This window comes from Heteronotia binoei, chromosome 12 (assembly GCF_032191835.1).
Source record: "Heteronotia binoei isolate CCM8104 ecotype False Entrance Well chromosome 12, APGP_CSIRO_Hbin_v1, whole genome shotgun sequence".
In the NCBI taxonomy this organism is placed as follows: Eukaryota; Metazoa; Chordata; class Lepidosauria; order Squamata; family Gekkonidae; genus Heteronotia; species Heteronotia binoei.
This window is the reverse complement of record NC_083234.1, coordinates 57,492,727-57,514,906: the sequence shown is the minus strand read 5'-3', so window position 1 is coordinate 57,514,906 and position 22,180 is coordinate 57,492,727. Positions and strand designations below refer to the sequence as shown.

General features: G+C 42.9%; 2 protein-coding genes across 2 annotated transcripts; one reads left to right on the top strand and one right to left on the bottom strand.

The window, feature by feature from the left end:
• Positions 1 to 2,637: 2,637 nt before the first annotated feature.
• HSPA5 (heat shock protein family A (Hsp70) member 5) lies at positions 2,638 to 9,460 on the top strand. Its single transcript, XM_060251606.1, has 9 exons — positions 2,638 to 2,796; positions 4,380 to 4,561; positions 5,249 to 5,480; positions 6,076 to 6,213; positions 6,559 to 6,671; positions 6,774 to 7,164; positions 7,617 to 7,854; positions 8,134 to 8,301; positions 8,601 to 9,460. Exons 2-9 carry the CDS (start codon positions 4,446 to 4,448, stop codon positions 9,161 to 9,163), a joined length of 1,959 nt encoding a protein of 652 aa, XP_060107589.1. The 5' UTR covers positions 2,638 to 2,796; positions 4,380 to 4,445; the 3' UTR covers positions 9,164 to 9,460.
• A 1,656-nt stretch (positions 9,461 to 11,116) lies between these two features.
• RABEPK (Rab9 effector protein with kelch motifs) lies at positions 11,117 to 22,063 on the bottom strand. Its single transcript, XM_060251875.1, has 7 exons — positions 21,882 to 22,063; positions 19,402 to 19,562; positions 18,611 to 18,763; positions 17,084 to 17,245; positions 12,650 to 12,799; positions 12,154 to 12,303; positions 11,117 to 11,638 (listed from the first exon to the last, which is right to left on the bottom strand). Exons 1-7 carry the CDS (start codon positions 21,953 to 21,955, stop codon positions 11,382 to 11,384), a joined length of 1,107 nt encoding a protein of 368 aa, XP_060107858.1. The 5' UTR covers positions 21,956 to 22,063; the 3' UTR covers positions 11,117 to 11,381.
• Positions 22,064 to 22,180: the final 117 nt, after the last annotated feature.

The following is a 22,180-nucleotide window of genomic DNA, read 5'->3' as shown; positions in this document are numbered from 1 at the left end:
AATGTCCTTTTTGTTCTGCTATTTGAATCACTATGGAGACCATTTGCTCCTTTCCTCTTCCTGGTTGAGAGCTCCATCCCTGTCCCCATCTTTCCCCATTAATGGCTCAGTTCAAATTCATGTTAGGTGATGTTGTGAACATTTGTTTCAGAACCCTACTAACCTAGGGTCCAAAAGCCAACATTCAAAGAGAAGTTCTGATTTTCAGGAGTGCCTTTCAGTTTTTTTGGTTTGTTTTAGAAATTTTAGAATAGAATTTGTAACACACACTGATGTACTAACCTATGGTGTTGAAGTACAGGTTTTGAAAAATATTGTTGCACAACTAGGTTTTTTTTGTGCTGTGAAAAACAATGACATAGACAAAGGATGTAGAGAGGAAGAAGGTGAGGAAAGATTAAAAGGAACATTCAGTTCCTTGGCCTCTCAGAATCTTTAACAGGACCGGAACCACCACTGGAATTTATGTTCAATTAATGGAGAGTATGAAGTGTATTTTTGTGTACATGTCAAAACTGGAGGGGGGTTACTATTCTAATACAAACATGGAACCATAGAGTGCCAATTAAGATTGGCAGCTCCAGTTTTAGAAATTCCTAGAGATCTGAGAATACTGTTTGGTGAGGGCAGGAAACTCAGTGGGTATGTGCTGCCACAGTCTGCCCTACAAAGCTGCCACTTGCTCCTGGGGACTAATCTCTATAGTCTAGCCATTAGTCATAATTTCAGGAGGCCTCCAGGCTTCACTGAGAGGTTGGCAACTTTAGTAACAATCAGGGCTTTTTTTGTAGCAGAAACTCCTTTGCCACACACCCCTGATGTTGCCAATCCTCCATGAGTTTACAAGGCTCTTAATGCAGGGCCTATTGTAAAATCCAGGAGAATCAGCTAAGGTGTTGTGTGCAAAGGTGCAATATGCAAAGGAGTTCCTGCTACAAAAAAAAAAAAGCCCTGGTAACAATCAGTGTTCCCTCTAAGCTGCAGAGTCTTGTGAACAAAAATTCTACTTTGTGAGCTGCTGGTATTAAAGTTGTGAGTTACTGGCTTTACAGTTGAGAGCTACTGCATAAATTAGTGTGTTCTGGGGTCATCCTTCCTGAGCTAAGACAAAAATATGTGAGCTGGAGGCTAAAAATCTGTGAGCTAGCTCACGCTAACTCAGCTTAGAGGGAACACTGGTAACAATTACTCAAGACTGATTAATCTGCCAGTGTTCAATCTGTTTGTTTTAAGCAGCGATATGGAGTGTCATAAAATATTAATGCAAAATCACTGTTTTTATCTATGTGCTGTATCTTTTTTCGTTGCCTAATTAATCTACCATAAGAGGGTGTGATCTCATGTACACCAAGATATCCTGAGTGTGCAAGAGCACCTCATCACCCTACCAAAGGAATGGTGTTGGTGACAAAGGCACTAGAAGTGACTTTTAAAGATTATTTTGTTTGTAATTACAGTCATCAAGATGTCAATTCTTAGATCTGAATTAACATGTTATGCCATGCAAGCAGATACTCATGTTTAAATGTTTAAAATGTTTTGTTCATGTTTCTGTTTATAAATTAATGTCTTATTTGGGGCAGATAAATCCAAGCGGGCAGCTGTGTTGGTCTGAAGCAGCTGAACAAAGCAGGAGTCAAGTAGCACCTTTAAGACCAACCAATTTTTATTTAGAATGTAAGTTTTCGTGTGCTCTTAAGCACACTTCATCAGATGAGGAATCCAGCATTAATTGGGGCAGCTACTTCAATTAGAAAAGCAGCTTAGATTTTTCTGATCAAGGAAATGGCCATTGGGGTGTCCCCTCCACTTTAAGGGCTGTAACACTACTCATTTTAGGAGACAATTCACACAACCAGCAAAGTTTGCATTGGCTCTGTGGTTTTGTACATCAAATCACTTCCCTGTAAGAAATAGCAGGTGAAATCCATGGAGAGATAGCCATGAGGGGTGTTAATTTAAAAAGGAGTTTTTATTTTGTTTGAGTTGTGATGGTTAGTTAAGGGGTAGACAGTTATTATGGCTTTTACTGTTGCATATTATGTGTTGGTTTGTTGTTGTTGTAAATTTTGTGACATTAACCAAAACTAGCAACAGTTTAAATGGAAGAGTGGTATGAAAATAACATAACGTATAGTAGGCTAATATTTAGATATGCTTTAAGAGTTCCATACCCAATGTTGCTTTTCTGGGCAGCTGCACGTTAAAGGGTGCAATGTGTGAAGCAGCCCTCCGTTTGTCTTTATGGGAGCATCAAGGGCCCTTAGCAGCAACCCCTTCTTCTTATAGACCCCGGCAGTTGCTAAGGGCCCAGTAACCATAGAAACTTCCAGAAAGGGCCAGCCCTCTCTAGCATTTATTTTTTAAACATGACGTCCCCACCGCGGCCAATGGGCTTCCTCCGCTTGGCCATTGCCGCGTCCTCTGATTGGTTCGCGCTACTGGCCAAGGCGGTCCAATGAGACTCTCGGCGGCTTAGGCCATTACTGGGTGGGGGAAAGGAAAGAGGAGGGCGACGGCGCGGCGCGCGACGGGGTACGTCACAGCTGCAGTGGTCCAATAGGTATCGGACAGCATGGTGGGAAGTGGCCAATAAGGAGGCTCCAGCGAAGAAAAAGTGACCAATAGAAGGAGTCCACGCAAGGCTGAGAAAAGGTATATAAAGTGGAGCACGGGTGGGCCTGCATCTTCGATTGAAACGATTGAAAAGCTAGGGGAGTTGGGGAAAGGACTGACTGTTAACTCGTGTGCTGGAAGGGAGCCAGTTTTGTGAATTGGGATTACGGGCCTAAGAAGGTAAGGCTGCATCCATTTTCGGGGGTGGGGGTGCGCGCTCTGTTCTGGGTCCATGTGTGTGGGCGGTTGAATAGCTCTTGTAGAGCGGCTTTTGGAGTCGCAGCATCCAAGGGGATCATAGCTGCCCCCCCCCCCCCATTCAGTTGGTACCTTCAGTGTGCCTTCTCCCCACCGCCCCATGTATTATGTTCCAGAGATCCTTGGAGGAAATAGATTGGGGGATTTTAGAGGGAGAGCAACGGTCATATATTTAAGTAAATGGCACGAGGGTAGAGAACATGGTTTTAAAACTTTTCCTTTCCCCTGGTTCGTGTTGGGGGAGATTTGTAGCCGCTTACGCGATTCTGAGCTGGGTTCACAATCCCCCCCCCCCTTTCTGTGTTCTTTGTCTTAACGTTTCATTCCCCCCCCCCCCAACACCGGAAAATTAAAATTATATAAGTAGTTAAACTGCAGTAATAATTTATGCTGAACACTCATTCTTTGGTTTAAAATTATGTCGGAATTTAACCCCCCCCCCTTGTTTTTGTTGCTTCTGGCAATGTTCGTTTCTATGATGGACAGTGCCTTGGGTGGATTTTTTGCGCTTTTGGCTCTCGTTCCCTTTTTAATGCTTCTGTTGTAAGGAGTTGGTTAGAGGAACATTAATATTCAGCAGCTTTGCGAAGCAATTAGCTACAGGAGTAGTTTGTATTTGTATTTTCTCCTCTTCTCCATTGGGGTTGAGTATGGTCTTCCTGTTAAAATGTGTCGTTGTCCTATGTTGCTTATACTATATTACCACATTCCAAGTGTTTCATGGTTTAATCTTAGATTGTTGCCTTCTTCTCTAGTTTTGAGAAATGACTTTAAGGTTTCATTTTGTCTCCCCACCTACCCCAGTTGTGCTTTTGTTACAGCATGTTAATTTTTGTTGTTAAAGTTGGGTGTAGAATCAGCATGAATTATTTATTCCAAAAATGAAATGGAAGGAACAGGATTCCGCAGTAGGCTGGTTCTGTACTGCTGGGATTCTTGATATTTGGCATTTTATGTGGTATGTTTAGTTATGCAAGTCTTGCTTTTGTAGATCCAGCCTTCATTAAACAGGCTTTTAAACCAAGGACTGGGTAGAAGTTAGAAAAAGTTGGGCCTGTGCTTATGCTGACCAGTAGTTTCTAGAGAACAGAGCATTCATTGGTGGTGGGATGTCTTGGAACTCAAGCTAGTGGACTCTGAGAAGTTACTTACATTTCCCCTTAAAGTTTGCTACTGTTTCTGTGAACTATAGATTACCTAGTTCTGGAAGTGGTATGGGGGGAGCTGATAGGGTGCTCCCTTCTGGCTCCCCTGTCTTGACTAGCAGTTAAAAATGCTTACTCCAAAAAGACTTGCTTTCCATTTTCTTGTTGGTGCCATGTGACTCTGGTTGGTCTTGTTCTTGCATATGCACCTCTCTTAACCTTTACCTAGATTAGTGGGACTCCAAGATTACTACAATTTTGTAGGTTGGTGGTAGTACTTGGCTATCCTGTGCAGCTGTCCTGGTATGTGGTCTTTTTCTTCTTGGTGCTACAGCTGATATTTGGCTTTCTTCTTTACAGGGTTTTCAGCTGCTGAAGAAATACACAAAGACTTTTCAGGTGCTGTGAAAAAAACACGAAGACAACATGAAGTACATACTTGTCTGTTTGCTGCTTATTGGCAGTGTATTTGCAGACGAAGATGACAAAAAGGAAGATGTGGGGACTGTGGTTGGCATTGATCTGGGAACAACATACTCATGGTATGTGTAATGAGGGAGCAGAATTAGTTGATTACCTATTTTCTGGTGCTTACCTCTAATAGTTCAGTCTAGTGTGCGAGGCAAAATAGAGTAAAATCTGATGTAATATGTTATATTATGGGTTCTGCAAATATAATAGTCTAGAATAGAACAGTTGTAAAAATCATGTGTTTTGGTGGAGGAGTGGCATTCTGATTATAAGGGTATTCTCTTAAATTGTACTTCCAGTTAAATTCCCCCGCCTTTTTAGATTTGTCTGGGGGAGAGAAACCGATACACATTTTGAGACACCATCTTGGCACCAGTACAGCATTGCAGTTAGAAATACTAGCAGTATAGAGAAATGCCAGTATTGAAGCATATGTTCCAAATAGGTACAATCAGGGCTTTTGTTGTAGAAAAAGACCAGCAGGAACTCATATGCATATTAGGCCACACCTTTTGATGTCATCATTGTTTCACATTGGGCTTTTTTTGTAGAAAAGGCCCAGCAGGGACTCATTTGCATATTAGGCCATACCCGCTGATGCCAAGCCAGCCAGAACTGCATCCCTGCTAAAAAAAAAAGCCCTGGGTACAATGGTGTTGTAGCTACCTTGCGCCATGGTCAGTGTTAGTGAGCAGTATTCCTTGGCAGCTTTGCTACCTTGATGTGTACATTGATCACAATACATGTGTTCTTAACAGTGTTGGAGTCTTCAAGAATGGGCGTGTAGAGATAATTGCCAACGACCAGGGCAACAGAATAACTCCATCCTATGTGGCCTTCACACCTGAAGGAGAACGTCTTATAGGTGATGCAGCAAAGAATCAGTTGACCTCCAATCCTGAGAACACAGTGTTTGATGCCAAGCGTCTGATTGGCCGAACATGGAACGATCCTTCTGTACAGCAAGATATCAAATACCTGCCTTTCAAGGTGTGCATTTTATATTTATTTCTGCTAAAGCTCCAGTTTGAAACCTGCAGTATATTTTTGGTGTAGGTTCCTTCTCTGCTGCAAACTTGCCAAGAACTAGAAATGAATTTGAGCCTGAATAAAGGTTTACAGCTAGAAAAATTACTGCCTGTAGAGTGTCACCTTTCTAACCTATTACAGTTTGTGATTCACTAATCCAAACCATGACTCTTCTCTCTCACACATGCACACACCCCTATGTGGGGCTTAACAGAGCTACAAAAGGGGATGCCAAGCACCCTGTAGGCCATAGACTGTGATTAGTGAGCCTTTATTTCTTACAGAGTTGTAAACTGAAGGACTAGACTGCCCAGAATTTTTAAATGACCACATTTTATAAAGTTAGCTGTAGTGCCGTATTTCTTTGGGAGGGCATTGACATGTAATGTTTTTGATAGAATGGGAGAATCTGAACAGTGTTTACATTTTTCTGATATAGTGGTTCCTTGGGATAATGAACACATCTTAACTTGTAGTTGAGGGGCTGAGATTCTAGATGAGGGGGAAGCATGCCATAAATTTAGGATGGCATCTAAATTTCTATCTATTTCAACAGGTCCTTGAAAAGAAGTCGAAGCCTCATATTCAGGTTGATATTGGAGGAGGGCAAACAAAGACCTTTGCTCCAGAAGAAATTTCAGCTATGGTTTTGACCAAGATGAAGGAGACTGCTGAAGCCTATTTGGGAAAGAAGGTAAAATGAAATGTGTGTTTTGAGGAAAACAACACCCCCCCCCCCCCCGAAAACAACAGTGGTTCTCGGGGGTCTTGGGCCAGATGTCTTGAGAGCTCCAGGATCCCTTCAAACTCTTTTAAATCTGAGAAGGGTATTAATGCCTCCTGAACTTGTGGGCCTTTCAGAGGTAACTTGGCTGCTCAACCTGGCATGGGCTATCCCTTCTAAACTTCCTCAGGAGAGCATTTGAAAGAAGTCCTTGGTGGGTGCTTTCAGTGGGGTTCCCAAAACAGAAATGAGGCACAGTAGATGCTACGGTGGCAGAAATGGGAGCTTACATTCATGTCTTTTTTTAAATATCAGGTTACTCATGCTGTTGTCACTGTGCCAGCATACTTCAATGATGCCCAGCGCCAAGCTACAAAAGATGCTGGTACCATTGCTGGACTGAATGTCATGAGAATAATTAATGAGCCGTAAGTATGCTTAATAGTTGGTCTTCTGCAGATGTTTGGGCACCAGTGGGGTGTGGGGAGAAGGCTGTGAAGTGGTCCTGACACACTTGCATATTCTTGCAGGACTGCTGCTGCAATTGCTTATGGACTGGACAAGAGGGAGGGCGAGAAGAACATCCTAGTGTTTGACCTGGGTGGTGGAACCTTTGATGTCTCCCTTCTGACAATTGATAATGGAGTCTTTGAAGTCGTGGCTACCAATGGGGACACTCACCTGGGTGGTGAGGACTTTGACCAGCGCGTGATGGAACACTTCATTAAGCTGTACAAAAAGAAAACTGGGAAGGACGTTCGGAAGGATAACCGGGCTGTTCAGAAGCTACGACGAGAAGTGGAGAAAGCAAAGCGTGCGCTCTCTTCTCAACATCAGGCCAGGATTGAGATTGAATCTTTCTTTGAAGGTGAAGACTTCTCAGAGACCTTGACCAGGGCCAAGTTTGAAGAATTGAACATGGTAGGTATCTTAAATAGAGGTGATTAAGAGCCCCTTCTGCTAAAATTAAGCTGCTGCTTTGGACAGATGATGGGCACCATGTATGAGATTTTCTATCCAATTTGGAGGAGCCAGGTTTGCAGCCGTGACTAACATTCTCATCTGATTCCAAAGTAGTTTATAACAAATGCAAAACAAAATCTTGCAGTTCAGAATAAAATGGCTGACATGTTGGAATTTAAAAGTTTTGTGTTCTTAAGGCCAATCTAAGTGGGCTTTATTTGAAGTGCCTTCCACAAATGAAATGGAACAGCCAAAGACCCATCAAGCCTAGGGTGATAAATGAAGCAACAGTGAGGATTTGTGTAGTTGACCCTTTGTATTTGAGCAGAAACAGATCTGAATGCATCCATTTTGCAGCTTGTAGTAAAAAATGAAGTGTGCTTTTTCTTAATGAAATTTGTTTCTTGTAGGATCTCTTCCGTTCTACCATGAAGCCTGTCCAGAAAGTCCTAGAGGATGCAGACCTTAAAAAGTCTGACATTGATGAAATTGTTCTTGTTGGTGGCTCTACTCGAATCCCCAAGATACAGCAGCTTGTGAAGGAATTTTTCAATGGGAAGGAACCCTCTCGAGGCATCAATCCAGATGAAGCTGTAGCTTATGGTGCTGCTGTCCAAGCTGGTGTGCTCTCAGGGGATCAAGACACTGGTAGGTTGAGCAGCCTTAATAATGACACACTACAATAACATGTGGGCACTTGGCAGCTACAGCTATTGTCTTGAGTATGGGCATACACCAGAGGAAGCTGCTTGGTTTTTCACTAAAGCCGAGATGTGGGGCCCAGTATTCCAGTATTTACAAGTGCATGTATAGCATGGATATTTATCTAGCTGTTGCATTGAAATGGGATAATTACAGAGCAGAAATACGATGTTGCTTTACATTACGTAGATAATGATGTGTTAATTGCCTTGTATTTTGACATAGGCGATCTGGTGCTGCTTGATGTCTGCCCTCTAACTCTTGGCATTGAGACAGTTGGTGGAGTCATGACCAAGCTTATCCCAAGGAACACGGTTGTACCTACCAAGAAATCGCAGATCTTCTCCACTGCTTCAGATAACCAGCCAACTGTGACAATCAAGGTCTTTGAAGGTAAATAGCCTGCATTCTTAGCTGTTGACTTGGAAACTTCTGCTACTGCCTTGTATTGGGCTGCTTTGAGGAATAGAATGGACTTAAAGTAATAGGGCATGTCCAGTGTTGGAGCCTAAAGTTTCAAGGCATACAATTGCTTCTCATAATTGTTGAGTTCAGGGATTATGATTAGCCATTGTGCATGTTTGCATATAAGCGAGTGACGTTGGTTGCTGAATAAGGAGCAATTTGTAGTTGTGTGGGTTTTCAGATGATATAACTTGAACAACTCATGTAAACCATGGCTCTTCTTGTAGGGGAACGTCCTCTCACAAAGGATAACCATCTCTTGGGAACCTTTGACCTGACTGGCATCCCTCCTGCACCTCGGGGTGTTCCCCAGATTGAGGTCACCTTTGAAATAGATGTGAATGGAATCCTGCGCGTTACAGCTGAGGACAAAGGCACAGGCAACAAAAATAAGATCACCATCACCAATGATCAGAACCGTCTAACTCCAGAAGAAATTGAGAGGATGGTCAACGATGCAGAGAAATTTGCAGAGGAGGACAAAAAGCTGAAGGAGCGGATTGATGCCAGGAATGAGCTGGAAAGCTATGCCTACTCACTGAAAAATCAGATTGGGGATAAGGAGAAACTAGGAGGCAAGCTGTCATCGGAAGACAAAGACACGATAGAAAAGGCTGTGGAAGAGAAGATCGAATGGCTTGAGAGTCACCAAGATGCTGAGATTGAAGACTTCAAAGCACAAAAGAAGGAACTAGAAGAACTGGTACAGCCCATTGTGGGCAAGCTATATGGTGGTGCAGCCCCTCCTCCCGGTGAGGATGAAACAGGAGGAGAGAAAGATGAATTGTAGGCCTCAGTCTTCTGAATGTCATCACTGTAAATATTGGACTTGGAACTTTTGTTAAACTATTGAACTCTGGAATGTGATCAGAATCTTCACTTACGTGGAGTTGGAAATGCTAGCCCAAAGTGGCTGTTTACTGCTTTTCATTAGCAGCTGATAAGGGGGGGTTGGGGGGGGATAACCAACCAGGGTTTAGAAGTGTTCACCTTAAAACCATTCTATTTAACAAAGTGGGTCATGTGTGTTCTGTGACAAACTTTTCTACCCTCAAGTGACAACAATAAATTTGTTACTGACACTGGATCTGGGCCTAATCTATCATTCCTATGGGTAACTGAATTAACATGGGTCATGCTTCTGTGGCCACCTCTGTAACAAGCAGGCTCCACAATTGTGTGTGTGACTGGTCCACCACTTGATAGCACTACTCAACTCATGATGAGCCGGGGCATGCTACTCAAAAGCCCACAAGAGCTTTCATGCAGCTTCTGTGCCCTCAAAAGAGTGATCATAACGGAACTGGTGTGCTCTTCGTCTTTTTAATTGAATTCAGTCACTGATTAGTGGCTTTAAGGAACAGCAGAGTTTCACTACTATAATCTAGTACAACAAACAATGAGAGAAGGTCCCAGCTTCAATCTGGTGTACTGAGAGGGAAGGAAGGCTAACTTAGTTGGAGTTTTCCAGGAGTAGGTTTGTTGGTTTTTTTGCACACCAGTTTTTGTAGTGCCATCAGCAGTTGTCATAGTTTTGTAATTTTAAATTCTTTGCCAGAATGGGCCACTTGGTTTTGCCGTTACTGCTGCCACTGAAGAAAGTTAACGAATGTCATAGCTTCAGCAGCCTTGGCTTACTGTCCAATGCTGAATAAGTTTTACTGGGTGATTGAGGGCTGCCGAGGCTAATGAGATGAGGCCTTACATTGGTCAACAAGTTTAGCACTGCACATGCTGTGTGGAACTAACCATTTCTCCCATTTTGGTGATGTGTATTTTAAATGGCTAGTCCGGGAGAAATTACTTTAAAGAGCCAAGACCAAAATAAAATGAATTTTTCTCATTCAGTGGTACCTGCCTAACAGGCAGAATCTGTATGCTTGACTGGGATGTTAAGCCGGTCTTAAGAATTAAATAGGTATCAGCTCTCTCAGCCATGCCTTCAACTTAAATACACATTTTATCAAATGCAACAGGGACATTTTGCTCTTGAGCACAAGGCATGACCTTGTCATGTGATCCCAAAATGATCAGGGGGATATTGAGGCTTACTATAATGTGGTCAGATTTAAGATTAGACCACCTGTAGTTTTCTTTTACTGGAGGAAGGCACTGGAACAGGTACTAAACACCATCTGTCATCTCTGATGCATAAACATCCCACCTCTACCAAGAAAGCAAAAGATGTGTTCATCGATTTTTCACACAGCTATGTGTATGAATATAACCATGTAAGACTCTAGGTTGACTCAGCCTTCTGAGGTTGGTAAAATGAGTACCCAGCTTGTTGGGGGGGGGGGAGTGCAGATGACTGGGGAAGGCAATGGCAAACCACCCTGTAAAAAGTCTGTGAAAGCAATGTCACCCCAGAGTCGGAAACAACTGGTGCTTGCACAGGGGGATTACCTTTACCTTTAAGATACGTCCAGGGGGGAGGGAAGAGGTAATGCAAATATCCCAAGGTAGCTCTTTAGCACACTAAAAGCAGAAGTCCAGCATTTCCCTCCCCTTAGAAGAAGAGGATGTCTTCTAAAGGGGTTATTCCTCTCACCTGTTGTGTCTCCCATAATGTAATCCTTTATGGTTGTCCTGACAACTGTTCTCTTTTCTGACTTAAGCTTGGCAAGCAAGATCCTCTGGTGGTGGTCTTTCACATTTCCCCCCTCTAGGCATCAATTGCCAAACATACTGCCCTAATTGTGGCCAGCCCCAGGTAGAAAAAAGGCTGCAAGCTACATCCAGCTACAGATCTGAACATTATCTATTTATACACATTTAAATTACCAGATACAGTAAAATAAACCAGCTCATTTGCATAAGTTCTTTCCCAACCATTTCAAGAACTGGAAACCTGAACCTCAAGAAACATACAAGAATGCACATATTCACAGTAGTTTGCCATAAGATTTTGGGTTTTGGATTGTCAGTGAAAAGGCTCCCCAGGGGTTAAGGGGCCAACCTTTGCTTTTGCTAAGAGCTGTGCTGTTTTCCGCACCATCTGGTTTTTCTTACTGAAGCAAACTTACAACACAGTCCTTGTAGAGCTCCCCCCTCATATCCATTCCCCCAAATACAAGACACAGGTGCTTCTTGGAGCAGTTTTCCTTCCCAGTGGCTTCTTTCTGGCCAGTGATCTCTTCTCCAGCTGCTGCTCCACAATCTTTGTCCTTGGAAGGAGCTTCCCAGGGAATGATGCACATGGAATGGTCCAGGCGCCCCAGGGGCAAAGGACTCTTGAACTTTAGACGTGTCCAGTGACCTTTTTCTGAAATGTTAAAAAGCCAAATACTCATTAAGGGAATAATTTGCAGATGAGCAAAGCACAGGGAGGTGGGTGAGCAGCTGTGTTAATACTTAGTCACTTTGGCTTCTGTGGATGGGATGCCATGAGCACAGGCCTTTTGTGCTTTTTCATCTTGCACAATGTTTTTCAGAGCCTCAGACATGGGTGAGGGAGAGCAGCTGTGTTAGTCACAGGTTCAAATCCTAAAAATCACCATTGAGTGAAGGATTTTCTATCAGAGATGCCCAGCCTTCTCATCTCCCCACTGCTGCAGCTCCAAATGCTACTCCTGGTGGACCCCCAGAAAGACCACAGCAGACAGTAATCACCCCCTCTCATCTGCAGAAATGTCAGATAGGGTCCAACCCAATACATAACCCTCATCTTTTGCTGAAATAGGGTCATTTATTAGTGCTGAACTGGCTCCCCCAAGCAAAGTAACCTGGTCATTTGCAACCGCTTAAGACTCCTTCCCAGTCTTCCTTGCCAGAACCCACCTATGTGATACTTGTACATTGAGTCCAGTGCACCTGTTGGATCCATTCCACCAAAAATGTACAAATGACCCTGAAAAACAGCTGCTGAATGAGCTGCCCGCTCTCCTGGGACAGATCCGGTGGGCATCAACATCTCCCATTTCATATCTCCTGCACATAGAAGATAAAACCAATAGTCAGTCTGTATCCCACACAGAACTGGTTTGAAATTCACACACAGGTTTTTAACTGAACCACAGACAATGTGGGTGAAAATTAATTAAACACATTTCTTAAAAAGCATCCTGAGAATCTCTGCTTCATACAGACTCAAACCAGATCTGAGAAAGATCTTATGTGGCACAACTGCACCATTACTCCACTTGCATTGCAGAATTTGGATCAGTTTCAGAATCCCACCAATAACCTGTCTATAGTATAGTTTGTGGTCTAACATGGAGAAACCTAAATCTGCTCTCTTTAAACCCTTTCTTTAAAATCAGCACCCCTCACTTACTTGTATCAATGCAGTACAGATCACTGTAAAAAGTATCACCAGCCAAACCACCATGAATGAAGAGCCTGGTTCCAAGTGCCACAACTGCGTGGCCATGCCGAGGGGCAGGAGGACTCCCTTGTACCTCTGCCTGCTGCCATGTCAACGTGGCTATGCAAGAGAAAACCAAGTGCATTAGGATGCAGGGAGATTACTTTCCTTTGACCTACAGTGCAATACTTTGGATTAGGACCTGCCAATATACCACAAAGTCATGAGTAATCTTTCATGTCATCCAGAACTTTTCATCAAGTGTTTGTCAATATCAGCTAGTTGTTAGTACAAAACAAGAGAGAGGGGGAGGAGCTATAGCAGGACATGATGGGAAAGTCCTAACTCTGCACCTTGTTGAGATTTTTAAATGGAAATTGTTACAGACAGATTTGACAATGCAAATCAGATTTCAATTTCAGCAAAGCGTACCTGATGATGGCAGAAAGGTGGGGCTTTACACTTTGTAAAGAGATTTTTTAAAATACCAGGAAGGGGGAGTTTAGGTGTAATTTGAATCTCTCAGCCACAAAATTGGAGCATGAGAATCCCTTGCAAGACAAAATACAGAAAAACAATTTTTTTTTTTAATATTATCAAACTGGGTTTGTTGTGATCTAAAGCTAAACTGGTGGTCTTTGGTCTGAGCTACATTTGCACCATTTCACAAGACTAAGGGCAAGTTGTATTGCAACTCTGTTATCACAGGCTGGAAAACTGGGCTAAAACAAAATGAATCTTAACAGGGATAAATGCAAAGTCTTGCATTTGGGTAGGAAAAATCCAGAGCATAATTATAGGATGGGGGAAGACTTGTTTTGGCAGTAGTATGTGTGAAAAGGATCTAGGGGTCTTAGTGCGCTATACACTGAACATGAGTCAGCAGTGTGATGCGGTGGCTAAAAAGGCAAATGTGATTTTGGGCTGTGTCCAGATCGCACAAAGTGATGATATCACTTTGCTCTGGTTAGACGTCACCTAGTGTATTGTGTCCAGTTTTGGGCACCACAGTTTGAGGATACAGACAAGCTGGAACATGTCCAGAGAAGGGCAACAAAGATGGTGAGGGGTCTGGAGACCAAGCCGTTAAGAGGAACCATCTTCAAATACTTAAGGGCTGTCATTATAGAGGATGGTGCTGAGTTGTTTCCTATTGCCCCAGAAAGTCGTACCAGTACCGATGGGCTGAAATTAAATCAGAAGAGTCTAAACATTAGGAAGAACTTCCTGACAGAGCAGTTCCTCAGCGGAACAGGCTTCCTCAGGAGGGTGGTTTTTAAACAGAGGCTAGATGAACATCTGACAGCAATGCTGATCCTGTGAACTTGGAGGTTATTTGGGAATTTCCTGCAGTAGATCTGCAGAGGAATTGTGAATGGTACATTCTGCATGCAATGCCCAGGTTCAGTCTCAGGGTTGCTAACCTCCAGGTGGCACCTGGAGATCTCCAGCTATTACAGTTGATCACCAGACAACCAAGATCTGTTACCCAAGAGAGAATGGCTGCTTTCGAGGATGGATTCTATGGCATTATATCTGGCTGAGGTCTCTCCTCCATAAACCCTGGCCTCCCCAGGCTCCACCTCCAAAATCACCATGTATTTCCCAACCAGATCTAGTGGCAACCCTTCTCAAGAACTAGGTGCTGGGTGAGGACTGGAAAGTTGCTGCCAGTCAGAATAGGCAATACTAAGCTAGGCCAATGGTTTGACTTGGAAGAAGGCAGCATCATCATTTAGGGACCTGATTCTAATTTTTGATGCCAGGAGTTCTGGGTTTAAATACCTAATAAGATCACATGTAGGGGAAAGCATTCTAAAATATTTAGAAAGAGGCCACAATAAAATATTTGGAAAGGGGCTTACAGGAGCACATTTTTCATATGAAGATGGTCCAAGGTTCATTCCCTGCGATTTCCAATTCAAGGAGTGGGGTGGCTCCAGATTGGTGTAGTGCTTAAGTATGTGGAATCTTATCTGGGAGAACCGGGTTTGATTCCCCACTCCTCCACTTGAAGCTGCTGGAATGGCCTTGGATGAGCCATAGCACTAGCAGGAGTTGTCCTTGAAAGGGCAGCTGCTATGAGAGTCCTCCCAGCCCCACCCACCTCACAGGGTGTCTGTTGTGGGGGAGGAAGATAAAGGAGATTGTGAGCTGCTCTGAGACTCAGATTCCGAGTGGAGGGCAGGATATAAATCCAATATCTTCTTCATCTTCTTCTTCAAGTAGCAATTCCCATCAATACCATTTTCCAGTGCAGACCCCCTCCCCCCCAATTTCATTCCTCAGCATCCTCTGTCACCTCAGGAGTAGCATTTTGTGAAGATCAAGGAGCTGCAGCTTCTTCTGTTGATAGAAACTTTAAACTGGACCCAACCCAGTTTCTCTGCCTGGGGCCCTGCTTCCAGTCACAGGTTAAATCACACCACACACACAAACACAAAGCAGGCAGCTTCATATATTCCATCTGTATAACAAACAGGCACATATATCAAGTCTTCATCATTTTTTTAAAAGATTGTTTACATTCAATTATTTCCTTGGATAACAGCCCTAAAGATAACAGCTTGATATTCCAGAACTTCATCTGTGAAATACGCCAGTGATACAGTGGTTCAGGAGCCTCTGATGCACAGCGCTACCAGTGGCTCTTCTCAGCACCACCCCCCAACATGGGTTCAGGCCCTGGTGAACAGACTTGCAGTTTACCCATTCCTCCGGTGGTGGCTGTTTCAAAACGGGAACTAGGTGCTAATCAGAATCCCCATCAGGCAAGGGCCTTGCCCACTTTCCTGAAACATGGAGCAGGTGGCACATGTGGCTCCCTTGAGCATCACCCTTTCAAAGTCAGCATAAACAGCTCAAACTGAGGCCACAAATAAACAGGTACCCCATTAAAGACCTTTCAGTATACTAAAAATATGCTCCCAACAGCCAGGCCCAGTTAACAACTGAGATCACTGTTTTGCCACAGAGCCCTGGCTCCTTTTAAAAAAAATGTCATGCGAGTTATTTATGCTTCTTATTGCAAGATTTGGTTTTTAAAAAGAAGATTTGGCCAACTATTAGACCAATCAAATAATAAATAAGCTGTTATTTTTTTTTTTAAAAAAGCATTTATTCCAACTGGTTTGACACTTCCTACAAAACAAAATAATTCACTGTGAAATTAAAATTAATTTTTAAAATAAGGGTGGGTTTAAATAAAGGGCGGGAAGGTACCTGCTGGATATTAGGAAAAACTTTTATGACAGTGAGAGTCGTTCACTAGTGGAATCAACTACCTAGGGAGATGGTGAGCTCCCCCTCACTGGCAGTCTAAGTAGTGGCTGGACAAACACTTGTCAGGGACGCTCTAGGCCAGGGGTGGCCAAACTGCGGCTTGGGAGCCACATGTAGCTTTTTCACACATACTGTGAGGCTCCCAAAGGAGGAACTTAGTGTGGATTTACTCTCAAGTAAGCATGCTTAGCATTGTGACCTCAAACAGCCTCTGAGCACTGACCCATAGGTAGGTGACTATTTCCGCCATGTGTGAAGCAGGAAAAATGAGGGGGAAATATGCAGGCTTGCAAGCTCTTCTCTTCCACCACAGAGGTCGCCCTGAGACCTAGAGTGGGGAAACAGCAAAAGAGCCAAGGGAGCCACTGGAAGGAGGGAGGGAATTAAAGAGGGTGGCACAGGGTTCCCCCTTAATTTCATAGCTCTTATAGAAGCTGTGTTTACTAACTTTGGTGTCAAGGCAAAGGGAGATGCATAATGATGCAAACAGAGGTCAGTGATTTATACGGTACATGTGTGTTTTCTTCTCCCACTGGTGACATTTATTCTTTGTAGCTCTTATGTTAAGCTCTTATGTTATATTTAGCCACTCCTGCTCTAGGCTGATCCTGCATTGGGCAAGGGTTTGGTCTAGAGATGGCCTATTCTGTGATTCTATGAAACAATACAGGTAATTTTCCCATACATTTTAATGTAAGGTGTCCTTGGCAGAGAGGCCTTTGCCTGGGCTAAGAAACAAGCAGCCCTCCTCCTGTCCCTTGCTAACAAATGTCCTCAGAATGAATGGAAAGAGGGAAGCGGCTACCTACACTTGACCTCAAGGGCATTTGACCTCAAGGGATATCTGATCACAGTCCAAACTATTAATATGAGACTAGTATGTCCAGTGCTTATTTTGTACAAAGAAGTGCTGGTATTCACACACAAGGTTGCATTGATTTCCACCAAATCCTTCCACTGGTATTGGAGGGCAGGCCAAAAGGTGCTCATATTGGTGAGTACTGCCAGAAACAAACAAACAAAAAGCCCTGAATGTGACAATCCTACTCTAGGTCAGGGAGACTTTAATCGGTGTAGATGAAAAAGACTATACTCTTTCTTAGAAAGTAAATGGTAAATCACCTGCGTCAAATACATGAAGTTGCTGGTCTTGGACAGGATATGCCCCTTTATCACCTCCACCAAATACGTACAACCGGTCCCCAATTGCTGCAGAGGATGTGTGGTATGTCCTTGGGGATGGTGGAGTGCCAGTTACTTCAGGACTCTCCCAAGTTCCACTTTCTAGTAAGGAAAACATAAAGGCTCACAAACCATCAGATTCATACCAAAGAACCAATCTAGACATTGAAGCTATCTGGAGAAGCCATCCTTCTTGGAGGATATATTTGGAGAACTGAGCTGTAGCTAACAAAAGCTCATATTGAAACAAACAGCTACCTCTTTTCTTCCTTCCGGTCCTATCACTGGAAGTCTAACAGGAAGTAATGTGTAACAAGGCCTTTTTGATTGGTAGCACCAGGATTGCTGATACCCTCACCCATGAAGCATGGATGACATCTTTCACTGCAGCTTTTACTAGGTCCATTAAAATTTACCTCTTCTGCAAAGTTTTTAGTTTGATTGAGGCTGGCTGTACTAGAGAGTTGAAATCTTTGTTTAGAGACCAACAATACTAATTACTCTTATTGATTTCCCAAGTGCTAATGTACTGCTTTGTGAATTTTAACTCTGTGTTTTTATTGAATTTGTTTTTTTTATTGTTTGTATGTTGACTTTTATATTGCTATGAGCCACATTGTACTAAAAACAGAAAGAGAAGTATTTTTTATAAAGAAATATTTTCAGGCTACTTGCTTTCAGCTGCTAGGACATTGTATGTGCAGTTGTGGAAGCAAGAAAAAATACCAGAAAAATGGGATTGGATTGTAAAAGTTATGTCATGGAGTGAAATGGACAAATTAACAAGAATTTTAAGATACTATGACTTAAGAGTTTTTAAGATGGAGTGGAAAAAGTTTAGAAGATATGTAGAAAAAGAGTGGAAAATAAAAGGACATTGGACAATTTTTGATAATGATTAAGTCTTAGAAGGAAGAAAAATATTAATCTTTGTTTTTATTAGTTAAGGGTACCTTTAAATATTAGTACTTAAAGTAAATAACACCGGCAGGGGTCAAGTAACGGGGGGAAGGGTGGGGGGGAAGGGTGGTTAGAAAATAATATATGGGATAGATAAAAAGAAGTTATTAATGATGCAAGAAATAGATATTGTTACCATATATTACCATATACTAAATAAAATTGTTTTAACAGAGAAGAAATATTTTCAGGCAATGCAACCATTAAATTGAAATTATAAATAAAAGAAATGCATACATTTTTGAAGTGTCATATGTCATGGAGAAAGGCAACCACAACTACCCTGATTTTACACAGTTTTGGAGATTTCTTAATTACCGTTCTTGTTCAAAAGTAATTCAAACGTGATCTTTTCTATTCAAGAAACCTCTTGAAGACTCCTCAAACCAGGTGAAAGTGCCTCTTTCATGGCACAGACCCATGAGATATGATCAGTAATACTGTATGGAGGGGTTTTTTTAAAAGATAATTTGAAGAAGTAACAAATATGAGGTAACAAACACTTACGTAGGTCCAAAACTTGCAAGCAATTCCTGTTCCCTGATTCATTGGCCCCTCCAAACACCCAGAGTTTTGTGGGCTGGCTTACAGGAATAAAGGCTGAATGCTCATATCGGGGCAAGAGGCCATCCCAATGAGGCGAGGTCCAACTGTGTGCATCTATGGGATATTAAAAAAAAACCACACTGGTAACTTGAGCATAGGGTGGCTTGCAGTGCAGTCCTAAGAATACTTCCTTGGCAGAAAGTCGTATTGAAGAGACCTGGATAGGATTTTGATTAAACCCGCTTGGGATTGCTGTCAGTTACGATCATGGAGCAAAGTCCCTTGCACTGAATACAATACACACATGCAAGTATTGTAATCATCTCCTCTAATCTAAATACAAAACAACATTCTGTATCCAGGTAACCTGAATCCTGAAAGCAGAAATACTAAATAATGCAACTAGCATAAATTATGTAAATAAATGGGATTTATCTTTATTTAGCACATTTTATCATGCAATCTTTATTTTTGTCTTTTATTTTAGCTTGCTTCCACTAGTCCACAGGAAAAGGCAAGAAACACTTTAGGCCCTGAGTGCTATAAATTAAGCAACTCCTGTAGCTATGGCAATCACTCCACATTAGTCCCACACTTTCAGGCATATTTTCAGAATCATGAGGACCAGAAACCTGCTTTTTAAGTGCAAACGCTTAAGATTCCCAGGAAGTTAATTTCAATACTTTATGTTGTACTTTTTTGGTGCTCCTTTAACATAAACTCAGCTGCAAAATAATACTCTGAACCCTTACCAAGATCGATGAAATACACATCAGAGAAACTGCCATTTGGGTTTGCTCCCCCTACAATGACAGCTTTGCTTTTACTACTGCCTGAGTCCAATGGAGGCAAGTACAAGCAATTGTGGCCCACTCGAGCACAGGGGCTCTCCCCAAGTGGGGCAAAGGTGTACCTGAAACAGAGAAAGAATCAAAGGGTTTGCCAAAAGTCTGTAGTTTTGTATGGAGCAAACAGAGAAAAACAATAACTTTGCCAGGGCATAAATTCCACTGAATCCAGTAGGGATGACTTCTGTGCAAACCTGTATAGTATTGTATTGTACAGACCAATGTTCCCTTTAAACTGCAGTCTAGTGAGAAAAAATTCTACTTTGTGAGCTACTGGCATTAAAGTTGTCAGCTACTGCATAAATTATTGTGTTCTGGGGTCTTCCTTCCCGATCTAAGACAAAAATGTGTGAGCTGGAGGCTAAAAATCTGTGAGCTAGCTCATGCTAACTCAGCTTAGAGGGAACACTGGTACAGACCTGTACTGAACTGGTGACAGCACAACTGCTATGAGGCCAGTCTGTGAATCAGGAAGTCTTTGGTCCAGATCTTTCTCTGCTATACACTTATTCAGTGGCCTTAGGCCAAGACTCAAGACTTTTAGCTTCAGCCCTTCCATCTGCAATATGGGAATAATACAATGCAACACAACACCATAGAAAAATAGAGTTGGGAAGAGACCTCCAGAGTCATCTAGCCCAAGTCCCTGTGCATTGATGGAAACTTACAAATACTCCCCCTGTATATCTCCTCCAGGATCCCTGGCAAAACTGGCCTAGAGAAAATTACTTCTTGACCACAAGGTGGCAATCAACATATCCCTGGGAGTGTAAAAAAGGCCATGAGAACTAAGCATTTATGCAACTCTTGCTACCCTTCTTCTCATTATCTGCCTAAGTTTACAGAATCAGCATTTCTGCAAATGGCCATCTAGCCTCTGTTTAAAAAACTCCAAAGAAAGAGAGCCCACCACCCTCGTGAGGAAGCTTGTTCCACTGAGGAACTGCTCTAAGTGTCAGGAAGTTCTTCCTAATGTTTAGCCAAAAATTCTTTTCATTTAATTTCAACCTGTTTGTTCTGGTCCAGCCTTTTGGAGCAACAGAAAACAACTCTGCACCATCCTCTGTACAATACCTCTTCAAGTACTTCAAGATGATGATCATATCACCTTTCGGTCATCTCCTCTCCAGGCTAAACATACCCAGCTCCGTCAGCCTTTCCTTGTAGGACTTGATCTCCAGACCCCTCACTATCTTCATTACCCTCCTCTGGACATTTCCAGCTTGTCTATATCCTTCTTAAACCGTGGTGCCCCAAACTGAACACAAACTCTAGCTGAGTTCTAGCCAGAGCAGAGTAAAGTGATATCATTCCGCATGATCTGGATACTATACTTCTGTTGAGGCAGCCTAAAATCATATTTCCCTTTCTAGCTACCACATCAGATCCCCCTGTCAATCTTCCTTAAATCTCTCCTGTGCTTTCTTTTTCATTTACAAGTCTTTCTCCTCCCTTCAACTGTGGTGGGTCATCTCTTCCAGCCCAAACACTCAGTTTCCAGGCACAGCTCCTGCAGATAAAACACTGTTCACCTCACACCAGTCATGTACTGATGAGTCTTGGCAATCAAAGGCCAACCTAATTACAACATTATTATGGGACAATTACATTTTAGGGAAGAGCTGTGCTTCCATGTTCCACACACACAGTCCCCAGTTCAGTCCCAGGTGTTTCCAATAAAATTATTTAATGTAGCAGAATGTGGGGAAACGCTTTCTCTGGAGCGCTAGCCAGAGAAAATAATACTTTATTAACCAATGGTCTGCTGCAACATCCTATTCAAGCATAACTACAAAATGTCCCTGTTTACATCTGTGAAAATACTGAGATAGGGCTAGCCCAGGGGTGGCCAAACTGCGGCTCGGTACTCTTTCAAACATATTCTGTAGATACAGGGGGGAGGGGGCAAAACTGTACACTGACTTAAGAACAGTTCTGAATAAAAGATGCACACAATAGTAAAAAAAAAAAACATATTCTGTGGCTCTCGAAGCCCCCACTGTCCTGCTTGGAGAAGGCATTTAAAGTTAAAGTTGCTTTCTTTTCACCCCTCTCTCTTCCTCCTCCCTCCATTTTCCTTCCTTTCTTCTTGTCTTGTGGCTCTCAAACATCTGACCTTCATGTCCTGCGGCTCTCAAACATCTGCTGTTTATTCTATGTGGCTCTTCCATTAAGCCAGTTTGGCTGCCCCTGGGCTAGCCCTTTTCGTCTGGGACGTGCAAACCACGTATATGGAGTCTGCACACACGCAGGATCGGCGAAACCTCTTCCGTGTCGGAACGCAGCCGCCTCTCACTAAAGATCAAGCGCTGACTTCTCTCTTTGCAGGTCAAAAGCTACATTCACACGTACAGAAGCCTCCCCTCCCTGCTTCACAAACGCACCAGGTCGCGCCTTCTGGCACGTCTCCAGGCTTCAGCTCCCGCAGCAACGCCCGCGATTCGGAGTCCGGCCCCATTGATTCAGGCCAAGGAAGAGGACCAAGAGGCGTGGTAGAAATTAGGTCCCCGCCTTCTCCCGGGCGGTTGCTAGGATATGCATGGCCCCGCCCTTAGAAGAGCAACGCTGCTGGCCTTCTTGTGACAGGATATTCTATATGTGCTGTGCTTTGGACTGGTTCAAAAAAGCTAGTCTTGAGCTGGAAAAGTAGAAAACGGTAACCACAGGGAAAGGAAGGGCGCAA